The following is a 23,379-nucleotide window of genomic DNA, read 5'->3' on the forward strand; positions in this document are numbered from 1 at the left end:
TCACCCATTGTACTCTATGCTACTTTCTCCCCACCCCCCCCCTCCTCTAGCTTATCTCTCCACGCTTCAGGCTCACTGCCTTTATTCCTGATGAAGGGCTTTTGCCCGAAACATCGATTTCGCTGCTCCTTGGATGCTGCCTGAACTGCTGTGCTCTTCCAGCACCACCAATCCAGAATTTTATACAAACAATGTTTATCTCCCAGTCAGCATCACCAAGATTAGCTTGCAATTTCAAATTTTATTAATTTAATTTTAGATTCCACATTACCATGGTTGAATTTGAATTTGAGGCAAAATTTCCAAAGCATTAGCTGAGCCTCTGGATTTCTAACCCAATTACATTACCACCACATCACCATTTCCACAATTGAGTGAGAAATGGAGTTTGATAGACGTGAGGTGCTGCATTTTGGTAAGGTAAATCAGGGCAGGACTTAATAGTAAGATCTTGGGGAGTGTTGCCAAACAGAGACCTTGGAGTATAAGTTCATGGTGACTTGAAAGATAAGTCACAGGTAAACACGGCAGTGAAGAAGGCATTTGGTTTGTTTGCCGATATTGGTCAGAACACTGAGTATAGGAGTTGGGAGGTCGTGTTACGGCTGTACAGGATATTAGTTAGTCCACTTTTGTAAAACTGCATTCACTTCTGGTCTCCTAAAAAACTGGCTGGCAGAGTTTTCACAGACTCTGGATGACCCCTCCCATGATCAAGAAATGGGAAAGTTTAAATTTTAACTATTATGGATGCTCCAAACAATATTTCCTATCGCAAGATTTTCTGCAGCTTTGGAAAAAAGGCAAAAATGATAATAGAAAAGTTTGTTCATCTTTTTACAGAAAGTAACTACCTAAGGAAATATAATCAGTGCAAGGATCAAATATTATGTCGCAAATATTTCAAGAAATAATAATTAGTTTAGGAATATAACAATGTATATCTTCAGCTTATCATCCACAATCTCAAGGCGCATTAGGAAGATAGCAGTAAACTTTTAACACTGTGATTAAGGCTTATTGTCAGGAATCCTAATGATTTGGATTAAAAGGACATCCTTACTATTGTTTAGTATTAATGAATCTTCTTCTACTGCTATACAAGTATTAAGTTGTAGGAACCCTTACATTAATGAAAGAAGAATGTATAAATCAAGTTTCACAAACCACATTTCTGATCAATATGCCCAATTTTCAAGAAAAAAATTAGCTAAAGTGTATGTGTATTGACCAAAAAACATTTGGAAAGTACTCATCAAACAATGAAAATTATAACAAATAAAAAAAATCAAAGTTCAGTTTTTTTTTGTGTTAAGTACTGTTAGCTGTTTCTGAGGAGCCATGAAAAATAAGGCTCACTAGTTCCTACCAAATCAAAAACTCAATGATGTGAATTATGAGGCACACATTCCAAACAGGAGGGAAAATATCAGTCAAATGTGTCAAGTTTGTGTGTTAAAACAATAGCATATTGGAGAAGAAAGTCAAGAGACAAGTGTATTTACAGTGGATAAAGAAATAGTGAGTAGAAAATAAATGTCAGAAGTATTTGGGAATGAATCAGAAACTGAAATGTCAACCCTTTAGAAACCAGATTGAATAATATGGAAGTGCTTGGAAAGTTACCTGTTATACTATTCTATTTCTCAGAAAACTATTGTGGTGGGTTATTAAAGCTGCTATAGACTTCTAAACTAAACTAAGTAAATAGGCCATCGAAAATGTCATTGATGGTAATGTGGGGAATGTTCAAAAATTAAGCAACATCTGCACAGCCTCATCCCATAGATCTTGGCCCAAGTGAGAAAAGAGATTCTATTTATGATGGTCAATGCCATTATTGAATTGAGTCACAGTAGCTAGAGCTCATCTGTTGCGATGTTGCTGAAACTGGATGTATCAAAATAATTGTGAAAATATGGTTGCAAAGATACTATGACAGCATAGGTGGGTTCATATTCAATTCCACAATTGCAGGACTGTATTAAGAGGACTGAATGATCACTAATTGCTACAAAAATCGACGATTTTCAACTTCTATTGAATGGTACACTCAAGGAATTTTCTGCTTTTATAATTAAATGGACTTTATCAATGTAAATTCATGGAATTTGGAATGAAAAATGCATGAACAACTTTTCAACAATTAACCAAAAAAGTGAAAATATGATTTGTTGTGTCCAGACAAACCTGGAATGAACATTTACAACACTTAAATACATTGTATGATTGGTTAAAAACAGCCAATTTGATTATAAGCTTGGCTAAAAGTGAATTTACTCAAGTAAAACAGACATATTTGGGACACACTGTGAGACTAGGCCAAATAGCACCTATAGTGATGAAAACAAGGACTATCTTAGAGTTTCCCATGCCTAAGACAAAGCAGGAGATTTTGCAGTCTATTGACGAGTGTTATTTTTATCAGAGATTTGTCCTGAACGTCAACATTTTAGTGTCTCTTTTGATAAGTTCAGTTTGGAAGCTGTACTAACGACCACAACTGTCTTTGTAGAGTTTGCACATTCTGTGTGGGTTTCCTCCAGGTGCTCCAGTTTAATCCCACAATCCAAAGATGTACAGGTCAGGTGAATTGGCCATGCTAAATTGCCCATAGTGTTAGGTAAATGGGTTTGGGTAGGTTACTCTTTGGAGAGTCGGTGTGGACTGTTTGGGCCGAAGGGCCTGTTTCCACACTGTAGGGAATCTAATCTAATTAATATGCAAAGTCTTTGCTCATTTATTACATTGCTACATCTAAAGTGAAATTAGCAAAGTAAAATATAAATTGGAAATTATAATGGAAAATGAAAATGCCTCAGACAAGTAAAGTTGCATTCTTTTTGCAGTGAGATATGATAAATGTTCATAATATGTTGACATTGTTTGAGAATTTGGGTTCTAAAGCAATGAATGTATGTATGTATACAATTTTGATTTGTATTTCCAGATTGTGTTTTTAAAGGGAAGACATTGCTTTTAGTTCAATTTTTGATTTATTCCATGAGCATTATTGAGGTGTCTGGAGATCTATTTTGTTTATGTGTATTTTATTGACATCTTTAAACCCTTGAATGAAAAGTTTACTGCACCACGAGTAAACAGTAGAAGCAAGAAAGAAACTACTGTTGCCTAATTACAGTAGCACAGAAACTGGATTAGAGTGGTGCTGGAAAAGCACAGCAGTTCAGGCAGCATCCGAGGAGCAGGAAAATATCCTTGCAAGAGGATTCGCAGTAGGGTTAAAATCAACGAGGTAAAAACAATGACTGCAGATGCTGTAAACCAGATTCTGGTTTAGAGTGGTGCTGGAAAAGCACACAGAAAGTCAGAACAATCAAGAAGTCAAGTACTTTGCAAGATCATTCAAAGAGAAAAATACACTGTCTTTTACAGTCTCCAAGCAGTCACCCTGAGTGTCATAGAACACAGTAAGTTAAAAGTTTTTAAAGCAGGAAACTATTGAAGTGTCAGAGAGGAAGGCATCCTACAAGGCTGTTGAAGGCACAAGTTTAAAGAGCACATGTTAACTCGTGAGTGAGCAGCATTAGGAGCTTGTTTAGGGGTCTTGGAAAGGGACATTAACTAAAAAAAAAGTTCTGTGTGAAGGCAGAAAGTTACCAAAAAGAAATTGACTATCATCATGTCAACTCACCAGGAAGCTTTAGTGTGGAAACAAGGTAATTCTTCATTGTTGTTTGAGTGTCTATAATGCTGTTGTTGATGTAATGATCCATTCAACTAGCAAATGCCATAAAGTGTTTGGAGTTATGTGGTAATAATACAATACCACCATTTTTACTTTAGGGTCTTGTGGCACAATGGTATTGTTCATATCTCTGGGCCAGAAGTCTAGGTTCGAGTCCTGCATGCCCTGAATGTATGTCATAGTGTGTTAACTAAAATAACTAACTATAACAAATAGGGAAATAAGAGAGCAGTAGGACTAATTTTGATTGCAATAGCAGAGTTGGCATCCATGTGACGGGCTGCATACCTTCATTTTTTTGGTGTAAAATTGCTTCATGCAGTTCTTTTAAAAAAAAGACTCTTAAAGTCCTTTTTTCTGGGTCATACACTGAAATGATATTTTGGGCTTGCCTAAGAGAAGGATTATTTTCTTTAAGAATACCAGTTGCTTTCTTTGTGATAAAGTCAATGTTCCTGGTGTCACTCCATTGAGTATTCATCAGGTTGCATTACTGAAATTAGTGGGGTTTCGAAATAAAACTGAGTTGAATTGAAGTGTTGACAAGACTCAATTTTTTGTTTACAAATATAAATGCTTACATACTCTAGAATGTTGCAAAAATGCAACAAATATGTTGCTGGTAAGATGTTTTCTAGGAAGATGTTATGCTATCACATTCTTGGAGGATAAATATTCTTTCACTTCCCAAAGTTATCTTTTGTAATTGTGATCATCGCCATGGTATTTATTCTCAACATGGATTTATGGACAAAAATTCATTATTTGAATAAAGGGCATCTTACCTCATCAGAAAGTATGTCCAAGGCTTCAGTGACGTTGTATATAAAGCTGTAAGGTGAAAACAGATCCTGTGTGAAAAGTGATATTACAGCATTAGTACAATTGCAAGGTAGTTATCAGAAGCATTCAAAAACAGAAATTTCTGCAGAAACTCTGCAGGTCTGGCAGCATCTTTGGAGAGCAAACAATCCAACCACCCTTGGTCACAGGAGTCAAAATGTTCGGTCTGTTTTCACTCGACAGATGCTATTAGACCTACTGAATTTCTCCAGCAATTTCTGTTTTTGTTTGTTTCAGATCTCCAGCATCTGCAATTCATTGTTTTATGTCAGAAGCCATCAATGGAATATGTTTTCATAAACAATATGCACACATGAGAAATATAATTTTACTGTTCAAATTAAAACTTGACATACAAGGATGGTTGGTGAATGGGAACCTACCAATGCCACAGGATATGCCAAGTACTTTAAGTCAAAGCGGTTTACTTTGAGAATTTTAATTATTATCATTTACCAAGCTGGTTTGACAGTGATCACTTTGAACTAGGCAGTTCCAACTAGCAGTAATGAAATAAATTATCCACCAAATGATTGGCTGCACCAGTGTTAATTGCAGGATGAATGCTGAACAGGAAATTGGGTGGACATGAAAAATGTGTTGAAATATTTTACTTCTACCTGAGTAAAAGTGAGGCCTCAATCTGATTATGATCTGTAATTGTTAATGTGACTGCTCCTGATTTTGACAGGTTGTTTGGCAGTTCCAATGAATTTAATAGTGCTGAGTCTATGTACTTTATGTGCACATTTATCCCTATTTCTAACAATTTCAAAGGGCTCTTCCAAAGTGTCCCTGACCTATATTAAATAGCACTTGACCTCCCAAGACATATCTTGGGACCACATCTATAATCTCATTTCTCTATAAGTATACCCTAGCTATCCAAATGAATCACCAAAGTGTTTTTGACCAACACAGACTTAATAGGGCAATTGCTGTGTTGTGGATTGCTAAGACGGTACAAGTTCAGGTCTTTTCTTACCTGGTCTAATATGCACACTTGAGATTTTCTTATTGCAACATCGAAGAATGGGGGGAGAATATAGGCATAATATTAGAGTAAGGGGTCATCCGTTAAACATTGTGATTAATTGGAATTCTTTTTCTCTCAGAAGACAGTGATTCTATGGTATTCTTTACCACAGGAGACTGTTGACTTTGAGTTGTTAAGCACAATTCAGCTTAGGTAAACAGATTTTTAAACAGGGGATAAGGCAAGAAAGTAAAGTTGAGGGATATCAGGTCAGCCATGATTTCATTGAACAATATAGCAGAATCCTTGGGCTGAATAGCTTACCTCTCCTCTTCTGTCTTATTGCCTTAACATTGTGGTTTTATGGTCTTCATCCTCCAAGGCTTAAATGGCCAACTGTCCCCCAAGAACACATTCTGAAGCCTCAGAAATGGGAATTGTTGTGTTTAGAGATGGTCCTTAGGATTTCTACCTCATGAACTAATTTCATCACAACCAATTTTGGACTGGTGAAAGTGGATATTTTAAATATCCTATGTTATAATATTCAATAAACTCCAAAATATTTAATTTGTCGCAAAGCTTTTTTGAGCACCTGTGGGTTTTTAAAGGCACTATGTAAATTATTTCTTTCTCGTACATGGAGATTTTATGCTAGCTCACAGGCTGAGTGGATTTAATTGGCAGTCCTAACAGATTTTCAGCAGCTATTGTCTGCCAACCAGGAAAAAAAGGGCATCCATGACTTTTAATCAACTGTGTTGGTATGAATTCCAGCCCTATGACATTCTTTCCACAATACAAAAGGAGAGATCCCACAGCATCAGTTAACCAACAGTTTCATTGTGGAACCATTCTTGAACTGGTTTTAAATTGTATACAGAGGAACCTCGATTATCCAGCATTCGATTATCTGAATTTCAGGTTAACTGGACAAGATTGCAAAGTCCTGATGCTTGACTAAACTGTTATCTGGCATTCAATTATCCAAACACTCGATTATCCTAACAAAATACTCCCCACCCAAGGTGTTCAGATCATCGAGGTTCCTCTGTATATAGAATAACACAACGGTGTTAAGATAGTAATGGTGATTTCTGTTTCCCATACATGTTGTAACAATAGATCAATCTTATTAGATCATTTCACATTCACTCAAATGTGTGACAGGTCTTTGTCTCAATTAACTAAAAATACAATATGCTTTTTGTTTCAGACTTGATCTTAAACAGAAACAATTTATTAACTTAGAGTTTCATTTTATGTCCATGAGAATCATAATCAATAGATTCATACAAATATACCGAGTTAAAATCTGCTTTCCAAATGCCTCAAAGCATTTTTGCACTCACTTAAAAATCTTGAAAACAATAGTTGTCTTCTTACAACAAGCCCATTGCATATATAAGCTACAGAAACAATTCTTACCTTGTCTTTGCAGTAGTCACATAAATCGTTAACTCCAATGAAGACAGTGACTAATTTCCAGTCTTGTGTGAAGTTTATGTCCTAAATTTTAGCAAAAAAAGGTTTAATATTCTCTTCTATGTTTTTCAATGGCATAATCAATAACAATTGTAGTTTTACTTTAGACAATAATGCTCTTCACTTTTACTACAGTGGATACCATTAGGATGAGGTCATGCCACTTTGGCACATCTCCAAAGCTGTTAACATTCGTAAATGTCCTTAGGTTGACCTCTTTGGAAGCCACAATCGAAATCACTTTACCCATCGCTTGGATTTTATTTGTCATGTATACACTACTGGTGTGCCATCATATTAATATATTTTAAACTAAAGTGTGATACTCTTGACCTGCAAAATATTGTATCTATTCATGATTCTGAAGAAACTTAACCCCCTGCCTGTTGTTTCTAAAGTGGATCATATCCAGAATTCTGATTGTGGGTTATTTGAAGGACTGATATCCAGAATTCCTTAAAAGCTTTATCCAAATAATAATGTACACATTTGCATGATCATAGAAGGATTTAATCAACTCTCACTGATAAAGCATGGAGGATTGGCATCAATTAGTATTCCTGAGAGCAATAGTTTCCTGCTGAAAAGCATTATTTCAAGGCTAAGAATTACTTAAAGTATTCTGTTTAGAACCGAAGTCTGTTTTTTTTTTCACAAATAAGCAAAATAAAACACTGAGCTTTGATGGGAATCAACATTTTTGAGGGTCTGTCATGTCTTTTGCCAAGAGGCGCATTGTTGCAAAAAGACAGCTGTTTAAAACTGACAACACAATCATATTGATTATAGTGTCAGCCAGCTGGATATCTGAGAATATGAGTTCCCTGAATGGGGCTGTTAATCTGGTCCAATCAGGAAGCCCTGGCTAACAGATAAAAAGAGGGGTGTCTGAATAAAGATTTGTGCACTTTGTCTTTCACTGTGTCTCACACCGGCACACACACACCATGGGTTCTGGGGATAAAATAAGCACTACCGCACTTAGGTGGTAGTGTGGGGGTTAAAATAAAAAAAAAAGAAAAGAGAAAAAGAAAGAAAGAAGAAATAAAAAGAGGAGTGTCAGACACACAGCCACTTTGAGAGTTGACTCTGAAGAGGCAGTACTAAAGTCAAAATCTGTGCATGTGTAAATAAAGGTTGACTTGGTGATGGGATACCGGCCTCTGTGAAGCTATTTCAACTACAGTACTGTGTTCAGTCTATCCATTAAATAAGTGTTTGCTGCATTATTACTGTGAGCTTGTGAATAGGCTTTACTATGACATCTATACTTGAATATTTTAGAAATGATGAGAGTAGGCGTGTCACATGACAATATGAACGAAGAAACTCTTGAAAGCTGGTTTGATGGCCAGGAATGGGATGTCACTAGGGAGCCTTTAGAATTGATCATGAAGAGAACACAGGTGGATAGACTCCAGGAGTGATGTTTTACAATGGAGAGTAAATAGTAGCCCATCCACCATGTGGCTGCAATCATGACATTCAAGAAGCAGACAGATGCATAACTATTGCAAGCTTGCTTGGCTTACATTTTGAAGACTACTTTTTGATGTCTGATGGCTTCTCTTTGTTTCTCACAGGCTCCATTTTTCTTTCTCACTAATTCATTTATGAGGTGAATACTACAACTGAATACAATGGAAAACCACCACAAGATTATGTATTCCCTCCTTCAGAAGATCAGAAATTTAGCCTTTGTCTGTTCACTGGAGACCAAAAGTTCACTAGTTACAAAAAGTAAAATCATATTTCAAATAAACTTTTTTAAAAAATTATGATTTATCATGGTTTCAGTTAGGTGCAGTTGCCTGGGAGATTCAATTATAGTGACAAAAATCAATTTGACCATATAAGATGATGATGGACATGAGAACATAAGAAATAGGAAGAGGAATAGCCCATTTGGCCCCTCAAGCCTGTCCTGCCATTCAATATGATCATGGCTGATCTGCCCCAGGATTCAATTTGCTGATACTTCAAAAAATATTTCCACCTCCTCCTTAAATAACGTAAGTATAAAGCATTAAATACTTAAAGACTTCTCAAATTTCAAATCTAATGTTGATCTTCCTTTCGTGCACCTTATTTGCAGCCGTAGATTTGTATTCCTCACTCTGTTCTATCACCTTTGATCTTTGTATGGAATGATCTATCTGTACTGCACAGAAAACAAAACTTTTCACTGTACCTAGGTACATGTGACAATAGTAAATCAAATCAAATCAAATCAAAACCATAGAGAGATACTGGACATGTTTTCTAACAGAAAAGGAATCATTGAGTTTAACAAAGAAGAGGTTTGACTCACAGTCCAGTTCTGTATTGATGCTTACAAGATTTTCAAAAACCACAAGTGATTAAAAAAACATCAATTATCATCAGCAGCATAGGCTGGGGCACAAATCCAATAAGAGACAGTGTTCAGAATTTTACAGGAGACCAGACTGCTCATAATCCCTGAAAGAAGGTCACTCACTGGTCAGTCAGAAACTGATAAAAACACCGTCCCGAGCCATAATGCTCTGTGGGTGGGCTAAAGCTGAGCAGATTGGGACTTCTACCCTCTGTTGGGTAAATCCCATCCTCTAGACTTGTTTACCAATCTGCTTGGCTGTCAGTTCCAACAATCCTCAAAACGCATGAGTTCAGTAGTGGATATTGTCGGTACTAATGATGACTCTAATGCAGGCTGAGGCCTAAAAATGTCGGGATGCTTGGACAGAAAGGTTTGTGCATCCCAGGAAAGGGTGGAGGATAGTTTTTAATGTCCAAGTGGGGATGATGGAAAGTGGGACACTATCCTCTGAGGAGAGTTCATCTAATGATGGGGTATCTTTACAAATCCATAAATTTGAACTGGACTGCACAGGACAAATGCAGGGAGGATGTTCCTGATGATGGGCGAGAGGGGGGAGCAGTCCATAACCAGGGATCACAGGCTGAGGATATTCAGGACTGAGATGGAGAGAAATTCATTCACCCAGAGAATGGTATGCCTGCAGAATTCATTACCTCAGGGGGCTATTGATATCTATGATTAGCAGAACAGGCTCAAGGAATCATTGTCCTACCTTTTATGTTTCTATAAGTAAGGGAGATCCTCTAAATTTAATCAACTCTGTATTTCCCATGGTTTTAAAATCTTAACAAAAATATTGGATGGTCACCTTCTGCTGGTCAGGCATACCTACCATATTATTTCATGGCAAAATATTTCATGGGGCAGCTTTATTTTAATATTCTCTGATGGGATGTGGGTGTCACTATCTGGCCAGCATTTATTGCCACCCGCCTTGCCCTTGAGGAGGGGTGATCAGCTGTTTTCTTGAACCACTGCAGTCCACAGACTGTAGGTTTACCCACAATGTTTTGAGGGAGGGAATTTCAGGATCTTGACCCAGCGACAGTGAGGGAATAGGAATATGTTTCCAAGTCAGGAGGGTGAGTGGTATAGAGAAGAACTTGTAGGTGCTGCCTTTGTCCTTCTAGATGGAAGTGATCGTGGGTTTGGAAGGTGTTGCTTAAGGATCTTTGGCAATGCATCTTGTAAATTGTATGGATTGCAGCTACCAAGTATCTGTAGTGGAGGGGCTGAATGTTTATGGATGTGGTGCCAATCAAGTGGGCTGCTTTGTCCTGTGCAGTGTCAAGCTTCTTGAGTATACCCAATCCAGGAAAGGGAGTTACTTACCACAGTTTTCCTAGCCTCTGGCATCCTCTTGTAGTTGCTGTGTTTATGTGGCAAGGCCAGTTGAGCTTCTGGTCAATGGTAACCCCCAGGTTGTTGATAATTGGGAATTCAGTGTGGGAACACCACTGAATGTTAAGGGGTGATGATTAGATTATGCTTTATTGGAAATGGTCATTGTCTGGCATTTATGTGACTTGACTGTTACTTGCCACTTGTCAACACAAGCATGGATATTGCCCAGTCTTTGTATTTGAATATGGAGTGCTTCATAATCTGAAGAGTTGCGAATGGTGTGGAGCATTATGCAATCATCAGCAAACATCTGACTTCTGACTTTGTGATGGAGGGAAGGTCATTGATGAACTTGCTAAAGATGATTGGGCACAGGACACTATCCTAAGGAATTCCTGCAGAGATGTCTTGGAGTTGAGATGATTGACCTTCAACAACCACGACCATCTTCTTATGTTCTCTGGTGGAACGCAAACTGGGTGTCACTGAGCAGTCATTGTTAAGCAGGTGCTGTTTGATAGTACTGTTGATGACACCTTCCATCGCTTTACTGATGATCAAGTGTAGACTTTTGAGCGGTAATTGGCCAGTTTGGATTTGTCGTGCTTTTTATGTACAGGGCATACCTGGGAAGCTTTCCACATTATTACATAGATGTTGTAACTGTACTGGAACAGCTGGGTGAGGGAAGCAGTTGAAGATGGTTGGGCCTACGATACTATTCTGAGGAACGACTGCAGAGATATTTTAATTTTTTTTTATTTTTGATTTCCCGCCAGTGTGGAAACAGGCCCTTCGGTCCAACAAGTCCACACCAACCCTCCGAAAAGCAACCCACCCGGACCCATTCCCCTACATTTACCTCTGACTAATACGCCTAACACTGCGGATAATTTAGCAGAGCCAATTCACCTGACCTGCACATCTTTGGACTGTGGGAGGAAACCGGAGCACCCGGTGGAAACCTATGCAGACATGGGGAGAATGTGCAAACTCTACACAGACAGTTGCCTGAGGTGGGAATTGAACCCGAATCCCTGGCGCCATGAGGCAGCGGTGCTAACCACTGAACCACTGTGCCACCCCTCTCTAGATGTTCTGGAGTTGAGATAATTAACCTCCAACAACATTGATGATCTTCCTATGTTCCAGGTATGACTCCAACCAGTGGAGAGTTTGCTCCCGAAGATCCATTTAGAGGTTTATAAGCTCCACAGATCCTTAATTAATTCATACGTATTCATTGAGACAACTTCTCTGGTAATTTTATTAAATTTTCTTGGAGGCTGATGGCAATTAACACCTATCAGGTTTTATACCCTCTCCCTACTCTGAACTTGGCCAGCTTCCATTTTCACATTGGGCCTGATGACTCCATTGACATTCAACAACAATAAAATTATAATCACTGGGACAGTGAGGCCGGATTCCAGTAATTATGAATCTAATATACCATTAAAAAATGCAGTTACACCTCATTCAACACAGTATAACTTTTCCGAAGGGTTTTTCACTCAGACTAATAGTGTAAGAATGAACATTTTCTTCAGTTCAATGATTTCTAATTGATTTCATTCTGAGGGGACCTCAACAGTGCACCCTCTGGAGAATTACTGACAGCAATATCTGAATTTCGGTAGTTAACTGCAAATGCTTGCGCTCCAGAACTGCTGTCAATTTTCAGAGGAATAATGATGGCTTTGCTGTTATTGCCAAAGCAAAGTTGGAGCCACTATACCTTTTGCACAGTGTTGAGAGACTCAAGCACATAAACAAAGCCCTGAAAAGAGAGTGTAAACCATTATCTCTCAGGTAAAAGTAAAATATTCCATGCAACTTCTTTGAAGAAGGGTAGGAGAGTTATCCTTGACATCCTGATCAGTATTTATCCAGCAATCACATGAACAAAAGTAGATACCCGGGTCATTTTCACTGGTCACTTGCTGTTAACAAATTGCATGCTGATTGTCCCAGAATGCAATAGTGACTGTGCTTTAAAAGTACTCATTGGCTGCAAATGACACTGGCAGATCCTGAGTTCCTGCAAGGTGCCCCACATATGCAAGTCTTTCCATTTTGTTTTTTCTTTTAGCTTTAATCTGATTTGGTTGAATCACTATAAACTCTCCAGTGCAGAAATCGATTGTTCAGAAGCACCAATTATCTGGAATTTCGTTAGCCGTCCGGAGCATTTGAGGGAATATTTTAATGGTGCTTTGAGAATGGAGCTGTGTAAGCCTCAGGAATTGAGCAAGTGAAGTAGTTTTTTGTTATAGGGCTGTAGGATTGAGCAAAAATCCCTATCGTCTAAAATACTGGACCAAAACCCTGGACCTTTCAAAAATTTTTAAAAATAAAAAGGCAACTGGGCTGAGGACTCTGGGAAAAATATACAGACACAGAGATAGCTGCTTGGAACCATTACTCAGCCCGCAAATCCAATTCATAGCTCAACTCTAAGAGAAGAATCAATCAGACCTAACACTCCAGATGGAAAACTAAACTTCTCTACCTCAGGCTGCAAACAAAAACAGATATCTCGTAAACTATACCTATGATTTGGATAAGAATGTACAAGGCATGATTATTAAGTTTGCAGATGACACTAAACTAGACGGTATTGTGGACAGTGAGGAAGGTTATCAGAAATTGCAGCAGGATCTTGATCAGCTGGGGGAGTGTGCCAAGAAATGGCAAATGGAGTTTAAAATAGACAAGTGTGAGGTCTTGCATTTTGGAAAAGTCAAATCAAGGTAGGAGTTTCATGGTGAAAGGTAGGGCCTTAAGGAGTGTAGTGGAACAGAAGGACCTTGGAGGTTCAGGTGCACAGTTCTTTGAAAGTGGTGTCACAAGTAGACAGAGCAATGAAGAAGGCTTTAGGCACACTGGCCTTCATCAGTCAGGGCATTAAATGTAGAACATACAGGACATTGGTGAGGCCATGCTTGGAGTATTGTGTTCAGTCTTGGTCACCTTGCTATTATTAATGTTATTAAACTGGAAAACGTGCAGAAGAAATTTACAAGGACGTTGCCAAGACTGAACGGTCTAAGTTATAGAGAGAGGTTGGACAAGCTAGGACTTTTTTCTTTACAGTGTAGGAGACTGAGGGGGGAACTTATAGAAGTGTATAAGATCATGAGAGGCATGGATAGGGTGAATGCACTCAGTCTTTTTCCCAGCGTTGGGAAATCAAGGACTAGATGGCATTAGTTTAAGGTTGGAGGGAAAAGAATGAAAGGCAACTTGTTTTACAAAGAAAGTGATATGCATTTGGAATGAACTGTCAGCGGAAGTGGTTGAGGTGGGTACATTAACACCATTTAAAAGGCATTTGGATGATATATGGATAGGAAAGCTTGAGAATGATCTTGGCCAAGTGCAGGGAAATGGGTTTATTGTTGATGGATATTTTGGTCGGCATGGTCCAATTTGAGCCAAAAGGCCTAATATACCATTAAAAAATTCAGTTACACCTCATTCAACACAGTACAACTTTTCTGAAGGGTTTTTCACTAAGACTAATAGTGATACAGATACCGGTCACTTAAATTCAATCAATATTCATTCACAGAAATACCAAACTTTCACCTTCAATCAAAATACATTCAACATACTCTTAACTGTCATGAAGCTAATTGACCTCAAAGGAAACACCAGTAACACAAGTGCAGATGTGGTGCAAAGATAAGAGCCCCAAAAGTAGTATAATTGCAGTCCCTAACCTGGGAGGAGTTATCTCTTCGAAAGCTATTTCCACAGCTATCTCCCCAAGAAAAATCCCTGAGAAGCTATTCGCCAGGAGGCATTCCCGGGAAGAATTTCAACAGCTAATTACACATACTATTTCCAAGAGCTATGTCCCCGAGAGCTATCTGCACAGCTATCTCCATCAGAGGGATCCCAACAGCAATCCTGAAACCTACCCACACAGGCCTGCTCCGTACAAGGGGAACCAACAACGACTGACCATAACCAGCGGACCTGAGAAGCGACAACCTCCGAAACCCACCGACCTGACCAACACCACAAGGCCCTCAGACACATCCTGGGTTGAAACCTGGCTCACAAAAGCCACCAGGAAGTAAGAAAAACCCAGTACTCGTCTGATAAATCTAAAACGCAACCTATCACATCAGCAGACTCAACCCAGACTGACAGCCTCCACAGTCTGAAGTCTTCATCAAAGCACATGGTATGGCAAGTCGGAATAGCCAGCTGTACTTCAAAATCGTGAGGTTTTCCCAGCGGTAAGCTTAAATTCTTGAGACCCCAAAGTATCCAACCTAGCTAGCAGGGAGGGGAAGGTGGGTGTTGACAGTGCAGGGAACCCCAAGGGTAGAAAGCCTGAAGAAAGTGTCTGTGATGAAAACTGGTGTTTAGCTTCTAATATTGTTTTAACCTCTGTTTAATTTGATAGTGCATTTAGAATATACAATATAGAATCCCTACAGTGTGGAAACAGGCCCTTCGGCCCAACAAGTGCACACCAGACCCATTCCCCTACCCTATATTTACCCCTGACTCATGCATTAACTTACACATCCCCGAACACTATGGGCCATGGCCAATTCACTTAACATGCACATCTTTGGTCTGTGGGAGGAAACCGAAGCACCTGGAGGAAACCCACTTATTGTCCACTGTATAATTTTGTCAATGTCACTATTTTATTACATTTATCTTTATTCTTGTATTATATTTACCTTTTCTGTATTTAAATAAACACAGGGATTTTTTGGCCCTTAAACACTTGTCTACTGCCTTCTCCATTTCATATTCCCTAAGTAAGTCCAGTGTTAGTACCAGGGATCTCAGAGTGCTTCAGACCAACTAAAAATCAGCAAATTACCGATGGCAAACCAGAAACCTACAGAGTTGATGCTAAGAAGAAATTTCCTCTTGTGCAGGTCATTCGAACAGGATGACACTGTTTACAAATGATGGGTCTAATACAGAGATGAAGGGAATAGTTTTCTTTCATTAGTCTGTGGAATTCTCTTGTCCACATATTAGTGGCAACAGGGCCAATTGAATGCTTTTAGAATTGAGTTACTTCAGTGAAGAAAGAGCCAAAGAACTAAATCTTAAGCTTTTTTGGCTAAGTCCAAGTTTCATTGAGTTTCTGGAGGGTTTGTTGCCATCAGACCTAACAAGTGTATCTTACCAAACTTACCTTATTAATTACTTACCACGTCCCTATAGCATATACAATCGCATACAATCTGTGCCCCATTTTACCACCCACCATTCCCAGAATTATTTGCTATTCAGCACATATCTAACAATTCATCAGTGTCATATATCCCCACATTATCTTTTAAAGGCTGTTGTTGACAAGCACTGTCAGTCCAGGGCCCCAGACCTGGCAGACAGAGGGATATCAGTGATCAGGTTGGTGGACAGGGTCCTGGAGGTCCAGGGTGCTACAAACCCAGGACTTCTCCAACTCCTACACCCAGTAGGAGAGGTCATGTGTCCAGGCAAAGAAGACTTAATGGGCCAAGAGGTAAATATTGATATTGTTATGAAGGTGTCAGTGTGTATTGTACCTTTAAGAGACTGGAAGTTGGCACTCAGTGGGCTGAAAGAATTTAAAATATAACATTTGACTGTGAAATCAATAGTGCAGATGAGTTGCCATGATACAAAAAAAGTTCAAATTTCAAAACCAGCCAGCTGTCGAATCTTCTATTTATATCTTCCTCAATAGATTTTCCTCTGTTGTCTTTTCTTCAGTATCTGCTTCACCGGTCTTTCATATGTACAGGTACCATTCAGAGAGCTATTCGGCAAGCATCTATACTTACCAGTTTTCTTGGCAGTTCTCCCACCAACTATTCAAGGTTTTATACCCCAAAACATCAGATAATTTCATTGGTTTGATGTTGTCAAAATACTAAATTCAAATTTGATTGGATTTTGGTATCTGGGGCCCAATTTAAACTGATTGGCTGAAATTGAATTTTGTGTCATTGCAATTCAGCTACACGATTGGTTTCACAGTCAATTGTTACACTTTAAATTCTTTCAGCACGTTGTGTGCCTCTCTGAATCTATGCCAGCTTCAAGTCTCTCTTAAAGGTACAATGCACACCTACACCTTCATAGCAATAGCAAAGGTATTTTCTGGTTTACACATGTTGTTAGGTATTCTAAGGTCATTACAAAAGTAGAAATGTCTTGATCCAAAACATCCTGGATTGGAGAGCTTACATTCCAAAGGGGTTTAAAAATTACTTACATTTAAAATATATCCAGTCATACTTTAATTAAACAAACTCGTCAATAGAATTTGTAACCATTCAATTCCATCTTTAAGCAGTTAGTTTGTTTTGCAGTTGAATTTCATTAATGGATTGTTTAAATATATTCTTTATAGTCTGTGGTTGAAGTTTAACACAGTGTTGAGACCTCAGTGAAGAAAGTTCTGGAGTTTTAAATGTAAATGGCTGCCTGGAAATTATTAGTCTAAAACCACAAAAATGGCTGCAACTCTTTGCTTCAATTAATACTTCAGAAGAAAGCATTTCCAAATAGATACATTCCCAGCAAAAATTACAGGAGTAAAACAAAACAACAGGGGTAATTTAAATCTAGATCCCTTGAGTGGAAACCAGCAGAATAGAGTGGAGTCCTGATTTTAGACTGCACCCTGTATTAGTCTACACCCATAGTATGTAGCACCTAGGATAGCATGGTGTCTCAATAGTTAGCAAGTTGGTTCACGGTGCCATGGACCTGCGTTTGGTTCCAGCCTCCAGCCAGTCTGTGATGAGTTGCATATTGCCCCTCTCTCTACTGGGGTTTCCTCCCACAATCCAAAGATGGTAAATATGGGATTATGAGGATAGAGTGAGGGTCTGGGTGGGATGCCTTTTGGAGGATTGATGCAGACTTGATGGGCTGAATGGCCTCTTTCTGCACTGTAGAGGTTCTATGAAAATCACAGGTTGACACTTGTTTTGGTAGCATGAGTTTGTGTTCATCAAAAAGGATACTGGGTGGGGAGAAGTCCCTGTACTACTATGGAGACACCACAGACCACTACTTTTTAGACGTCAGTACCAATTCCCCCTTGGAAAGCCCAGGGGTACAGGTAGAAGGCAGGAAAATATGTCAAAAGCCAGGTCCCAAACCTGTCACTTTTGAGTTTCGGGTCAGGCTGTAAAGAAATATTTTCCTTCCCTACATCTTATGCAGAACACGTTTGAAGATCAAGTCAAATCCTTGAATCAAAGAAATATACTCTGGATGCTGAAATAGAAACAGAAAATGCTGGAGGTGTTCAGCAGTTCAGAGATTAACTGCCAGGAGAGGAATTCCAGGGTTGGTGACCTTTTTTCAGGATGGTGATTGATGAATATTTCCAGCATGTTCTGTTTTTCTTTCAAATCCTTGACTGTCTTGTTTCTTTTAAAGCTCATCCAATCTTTAATGAAATATCAGCTGTAGTTCACATGAATTATTTCTCATTAACAGAATCTGGATCTTGTCAAGTATGTGAAAAACTAACAGAAAAGAAAAGCACAATTTTTATTTTGTGATTATTGTAGGATCAGAGAAATTCAACTTGTTTCCTTTGGTACTTACAGGAAATGTTTTCATTGTGTCAACCAGATGCCTTGCTTGTTTTGGTAGCTGGCTAGAAAAATATAGAACTTTAGTGATGAAATTAGTTTTAAAATGTGAGCTTATACAAATGACTATTCAACTGAAATAATAACATTCTAGCCTCCAAATATTCAGAGAGAGAGAGAGAGAGAGAGATCGAGGAGCAAATCTGTGGTGAAATTAAAATGATGCATAACAACTATAGAGTGGTGACATTAAGTGGAGACTTAAATTATAAAATGGGATAATGTTAAAACAAAAGGAAATGAAGGGGAGCAACTCCTTTGTTCAGGAGAACACCCTTGTCCACTATAATCTGAAACTCAAGAATCTGAAGGTGGATAAATCACCCAGACTGGATGAACTACATCCTTGCGTTTTGAAGGAAATAGCTGAGGAGAATATAGGGGCAAATAGGGATCTTTCAGGAGTCAAGAAGAATCCCAGAGGACTGAAAAATGGCGAATGCAACATCTCTGTTTGAGGGTGAAGATGAGAAGTTATAGAAATTACTGGAGATGGTTAGTGTAATGGATGGAACGCCAAGTTAAAGTTAGGCTTATCTGGAAAGGCTGACTCCACTTAGGATGTGTAAAGCACTTGGTGTATATTCTCATGTACTAAGGGAATTTGAGGTGGATGTAATAGAACCATAACTTTCCAATCTTCCTCAGATATGGGGAAGGGACAGGAAATTGACATTGAATAATACCTTTGTTCATGAATCACTATCATCAAGGATGATTAAGATTTGAGAAATAATAAACAAGGAAAAAATAAACAGCAACTAGAGATATTTAAGTTCAGTTCAGAGAGCCTCATGGATTTTTAAAAGGCAAATCATGCTGATTAATCTAATTAATTTTTTTAATGGTCTTACAGAGAATACTATAGATGTTGTCCTCATGAATTTTAAGAAAGTGTTTGACAAATTACCACATAAAATGCTTATTAACAAAACTGAAGCTCATTGAATAGGATTGTCAGTATCAAATTGGATTTAGAAATAGTCTTAAGAACAGAAACAGTGAGCTATGGTAACTTGTTTTTCATACTTGAGCATGGTAGATGAGGCTGTTCCAAAGGGTCATTGCTCAGATCATTGCTGTTTTGATTCGTTTACAAAACTCATACATAGGAATATAGAGTAAATTTCAAATTTGCTGTAGATGTCAAGTGGCAAACAGTGGGCAAGTTATCAATTGACTACAACAGGACATAGATGGGCCAGCAGAATGGCTAGACAAGTGATAAGTGAAATATAATACAAAGGGTCAGGTGATGCAGTTTGGCAAAAAAGACAGAGAAAAGCAAGACAGAATAAAAGGCACAAATTGAAAAAATCTGCAGACAGACTGATTTGTGGCATTTGTGGTGGCAGCACACATTGAGAGAACGACTAGTGAAATACATGGGACTTTGGATTTCATAAATATTGGTATATATATATAAATATACAATATCAGGGAAGTGATGCTGAATGCTTATAAAGCTCTGTTTTGGAGTATTGTTTCCAGTTCTGGTCACCACAATTTAGTCATGACATGTCATTCATTGGAGGGAGTAGTGGCGGTTTAGCAGAATTGTTCAAAGCCTAAATTGTTCAAGCACTTAACAATGAAATTAGTGACTTCCCGGTGCAGCCTAACTTTAATGTAGTTTTCGATCCATTGCATCTACCGCCTCTGGTAATTTCTATAACTTCACATCTTCTTCCTCACACAGGGGTGTTGCATTAGGTTGGAGAAAGTGCCTCGGGGCAATGGGGGTTGGGGGTAAAATTAATTGAGGTGCTACTAATGACAGATTCAGATAAGGTAACACTGGTTGTCCCAGGGAACACAGATTCAATATTTTGAAGGGGGGTGGGGGTAGTGGAGTGGGGGTAGGAGGCATTAGGTTAGATCTGAATGTAAAGGAGAACTTGTTTATGCAGTCAGCAGTAATAAGTAAGAACTTGCTGTCTCCAAGTATGATGGACATAGGGATGATTGATGGTTTAAAGAGGATTTTGAATGGTTACTTGAGGGAAGTAATGGTTGAAGGCTATGAAGATGGAGCAGGGCATGAGATTAAATGCCCTCCCTGCAGAGCCAGCATGGACTAAATGGGCTGCATGCCATCCTGTCCTTTTATGCCTCTCTGGCTTTTGAATCAAAAGATGCTTGGATCAAACTCTGATCTAAGGGGTATATCTTTACTTTGAGTACATGGCGATGGTGAGTTGAAATCCAATTTTATATTGCTGTCAAAGTCACAGTTAAATAAGGAGAGATAAAGTTAAAAATCATACAGCATCAGGTTATAGTCCAACAGATTTATTTGAAATCACCAGCTTTCAGAATGCTGCTCCTTCATCAAGTAACTAGTGGGCCAGGTTCATAGGACCCAGAATTTATAGCAAAATGTCATAGAATTGATGTGATGTAGGTCGACTTGAGTAGGTTCGTGATCCATTGTCCTTTTGGGATCTTTCCTGATGCCTTGTATTTCTGCAGAAACCTGATGTCTGTGTCAATATGTATGATCTTCTTGGAGAAATCCACTCAAGTCGACCTACAACATGTCAGTTGTATGACATTTTGATTTTCTACTATACATTCTGTGTCCTAAGATCCTGCCCCACTAGCTACCTGATGAAGGAGAAGGGCTCCAAAATCTTTAACTTTCAAATAAACCTGTTGAATTATAACCTGATGTTGTGTGATTTTTTAACTTTGTCCACTCTAGTTCAACACTGGCACCTCCACATAAGGAGAGATGTAAGAGGCAAAATCAGTTCTCTGTCACATGTTTTACAATACTGCAAGGTCAAGATCCAAACATAATCTAGGTACCCAATCCCACTGGAAAAAATGTTACTATGGGGCTTTGATGTGGATGAATTGGCTATTGATTTAAAAATGACACTACAGTAATATTACAACAATGATCTCAAACACTTTGGAATGTGCTAATGATGTGAATGTTGCGAAAAAGGCGAGATTAAGAAGGGCAGGCAAAACCATTATCAAGACGTAGTTCTGAAGGCCCTCCTTACACCTCCTTGACTAAACATTTGACTACTCCAATAACTCCTTCCTTACCACAATGTTTGTTTTTAACTAATACTTTTTGTGAAAATTGTGGAGCTTTTGTTTTACTGTTAAAAATGTTGCAGAAAGCAAGTTTATAATTTTAAAACTTTTCAATTGTTCCTCGAGTTGCTCTTTAATAAAACAAATGACACTTTTCCTTTCTTAAACTTCAATCTTTACATTCCATCATACATTAAGTTCTGTTCATCCAGTAGCCCAGTTTTCTGTTGTTCTATCATCCAACAGTGCACAGCACAGATACCACGAGGTGCTCCACTATGATGCCTGGCTACCAACACTGGAACCAATATACCTTCCTGTACAATTCTCTGAATCAGGTCAGTAGTCTGTGGTGGAGGATAGAGTATAAATAAGTCTCAACAGAAGTGGCTGTTTTAGATAACAATCAGTAATTTATTACTTCATAGTAACCATATGCAGGCCACATTAACTGTTAGGCATATTGAAATTTACTAACAAGATGTAGAGAAGATATATGTGTTTCCATCAAGAAACTGTGCTGGATTCCATATAATTCTCCCCTTAGAAGCTATGTGACACAATGAGGCTGGGCAGAGTTTAGCATCACTCAAATGTTAACTCTTGCGAACCCATTACCTTATGCAACATCGCAACCCAAATAAATTAATTGAAAATACCTCTAGTCTCCACCTATAACCTCCTGGCTCACATTTCCTGTTCTTCTGAGTCTGGAGATGGCTGTGTCACCACTCCCCCATCCTCAATTTTCTTCCCACCAACACCCAATCCCTTAGCAATGGACACCTCAGCTGGCACAGCATCAGCCCTTGGAATTCTCTCCTTAAACCCCCTCACACATTTTTCCATCCTCAAAAATGTCCTCAAACACTATCTCATCTTCAGTCATCTCTCCTACATATATTCCATTGATTCCTCAACAGTGTCAGATCAAACCCTCTGCAAACTGCCTTGACAAGTTTTTTTTACCATGTTATAGAAACTTTTAAAAAATTGAGTTTATATAGCATATTCCAAATTTGCTGTATGTACAAAAAAAAACTTTTGCTGCATAGCTGTACTATTTCAGCAAATGCAAAAGCATTGATAATGGGTTCATCTGTAGATGGATCAATCAAGTGTAGTCAGTTGGAACCATTCATGGTTAAGGTTATTTTCCACTTAGAGCCAATACTTATTATTTCCCCAAGATATCATAGAACTTACTATGTGTTAGCTCCAGTCACTGCGAAGTTAAATCCCGTCTGCTGTAGTGTTGGTGGTATTTGGTGGACAGTTTTCCTTTTAGAATAGCCAGTGATGTTGGGATTGAAGAGTTTTAAGATATCTGGAATTATAACAAATTCTAAACTTACTTTCTGGAAATAAAGATAGAGGAAAAGCAAAAATCTCCATAGTTGGAATCTAGCCTTTGGCATCAATGCACTACAATAATATATAGGCAACACGTAGTACAGGTCTATAAAATACACAGTCTGATAATGTCAAATGAATTAGCTCTTTCTGCACTGTGTTCTGCTACCCCAGATACACTTTGTATAATACAATATGCCTGAAGAGCACACTAAACAACACCTTTCACTGTATCTGGGTACATGTGACAACATTAAATCGATCAATCAATCAGTACCAAGCTATTCTGACTTGTAAGTAAATTTAGTTTTTTTAATTCTCACTGTAAATTATGTCTTCTGTATGCAAATCCATACTTCCTAGATCAGAATCATATCACTTACAATTCCTGGAATAGTTTTGAATAGAAGAAATAATCTTCCTTTTCAGTGTAGTCCTTCAACTGGATCTTTATTCAAGATCCTACTAGGTATTTCAATTGCACAGATACCTGCCTCACACTTTAATCTACATTTTAATCTTTCATTCTCTGACCATAAGACCATAAGACCATAAGACATAGGAGCGGAAGTAAGGCCATTCGGCCCATCGAGTCCACTCCGCCATTCAATCATGG

The 23,379-nt window shown here is 38.4% G+C and overlaps 1 protein-coding gene across 2 annotated transcripts in view; it reads right to left on the reverse strand.

Moving 5' to 3' along the window:
• Positions 1 to 23,379, reverse strand: part of si:dkey-177p2.18 (phospholipase B1, membrane-associated) — a 71,660-nt gene that overhangs the window by 22,668 nt on the left and 25,613 nt on the right. For both annotated transcript variants that reach the window (XM_043698463.1, XM_043698462.1), the window contains exons 7-10: positions 22,617 to 22,737; positions 18,313 to 18,364; positions 6,957 to 7,037; positions 4,495 to 4,560 (exon numbers count right to left, since the gene is read on the reverse strand). In XM_043698463.1, the coding sequence (XP_043554398.1) occupies positions 4,495 to 4,560; positions 6,957 to 7,037; positions 18,313 to 18,364; positions 22,617 to 22,737 (320 nt within the window). The remainder of the gene's footprint in view (positions 1 to 4,494; positions 4,561 to 6,956; positions 7,038 to 18,312; positions 18,365 to 22,616; positions 22,738 to 23,379) is intronic.

This window comes from Chiloscyllium plagiosum, chromosome 10, assembly GCF_004010195.1.
Source record: "Chiloscyllium plagiosum isolate BGI_BamShark_2017 chromosome 10, ASM401019v2, whole genome shotgun sequence".
Lineage (NCBI taxonomy): Eukaryota > Metazoa > Chordata > Chondrichthyes > Orectolobiformes > Hemiscylliidae > Chiloscyllium > Chiloscyllium plagiosum.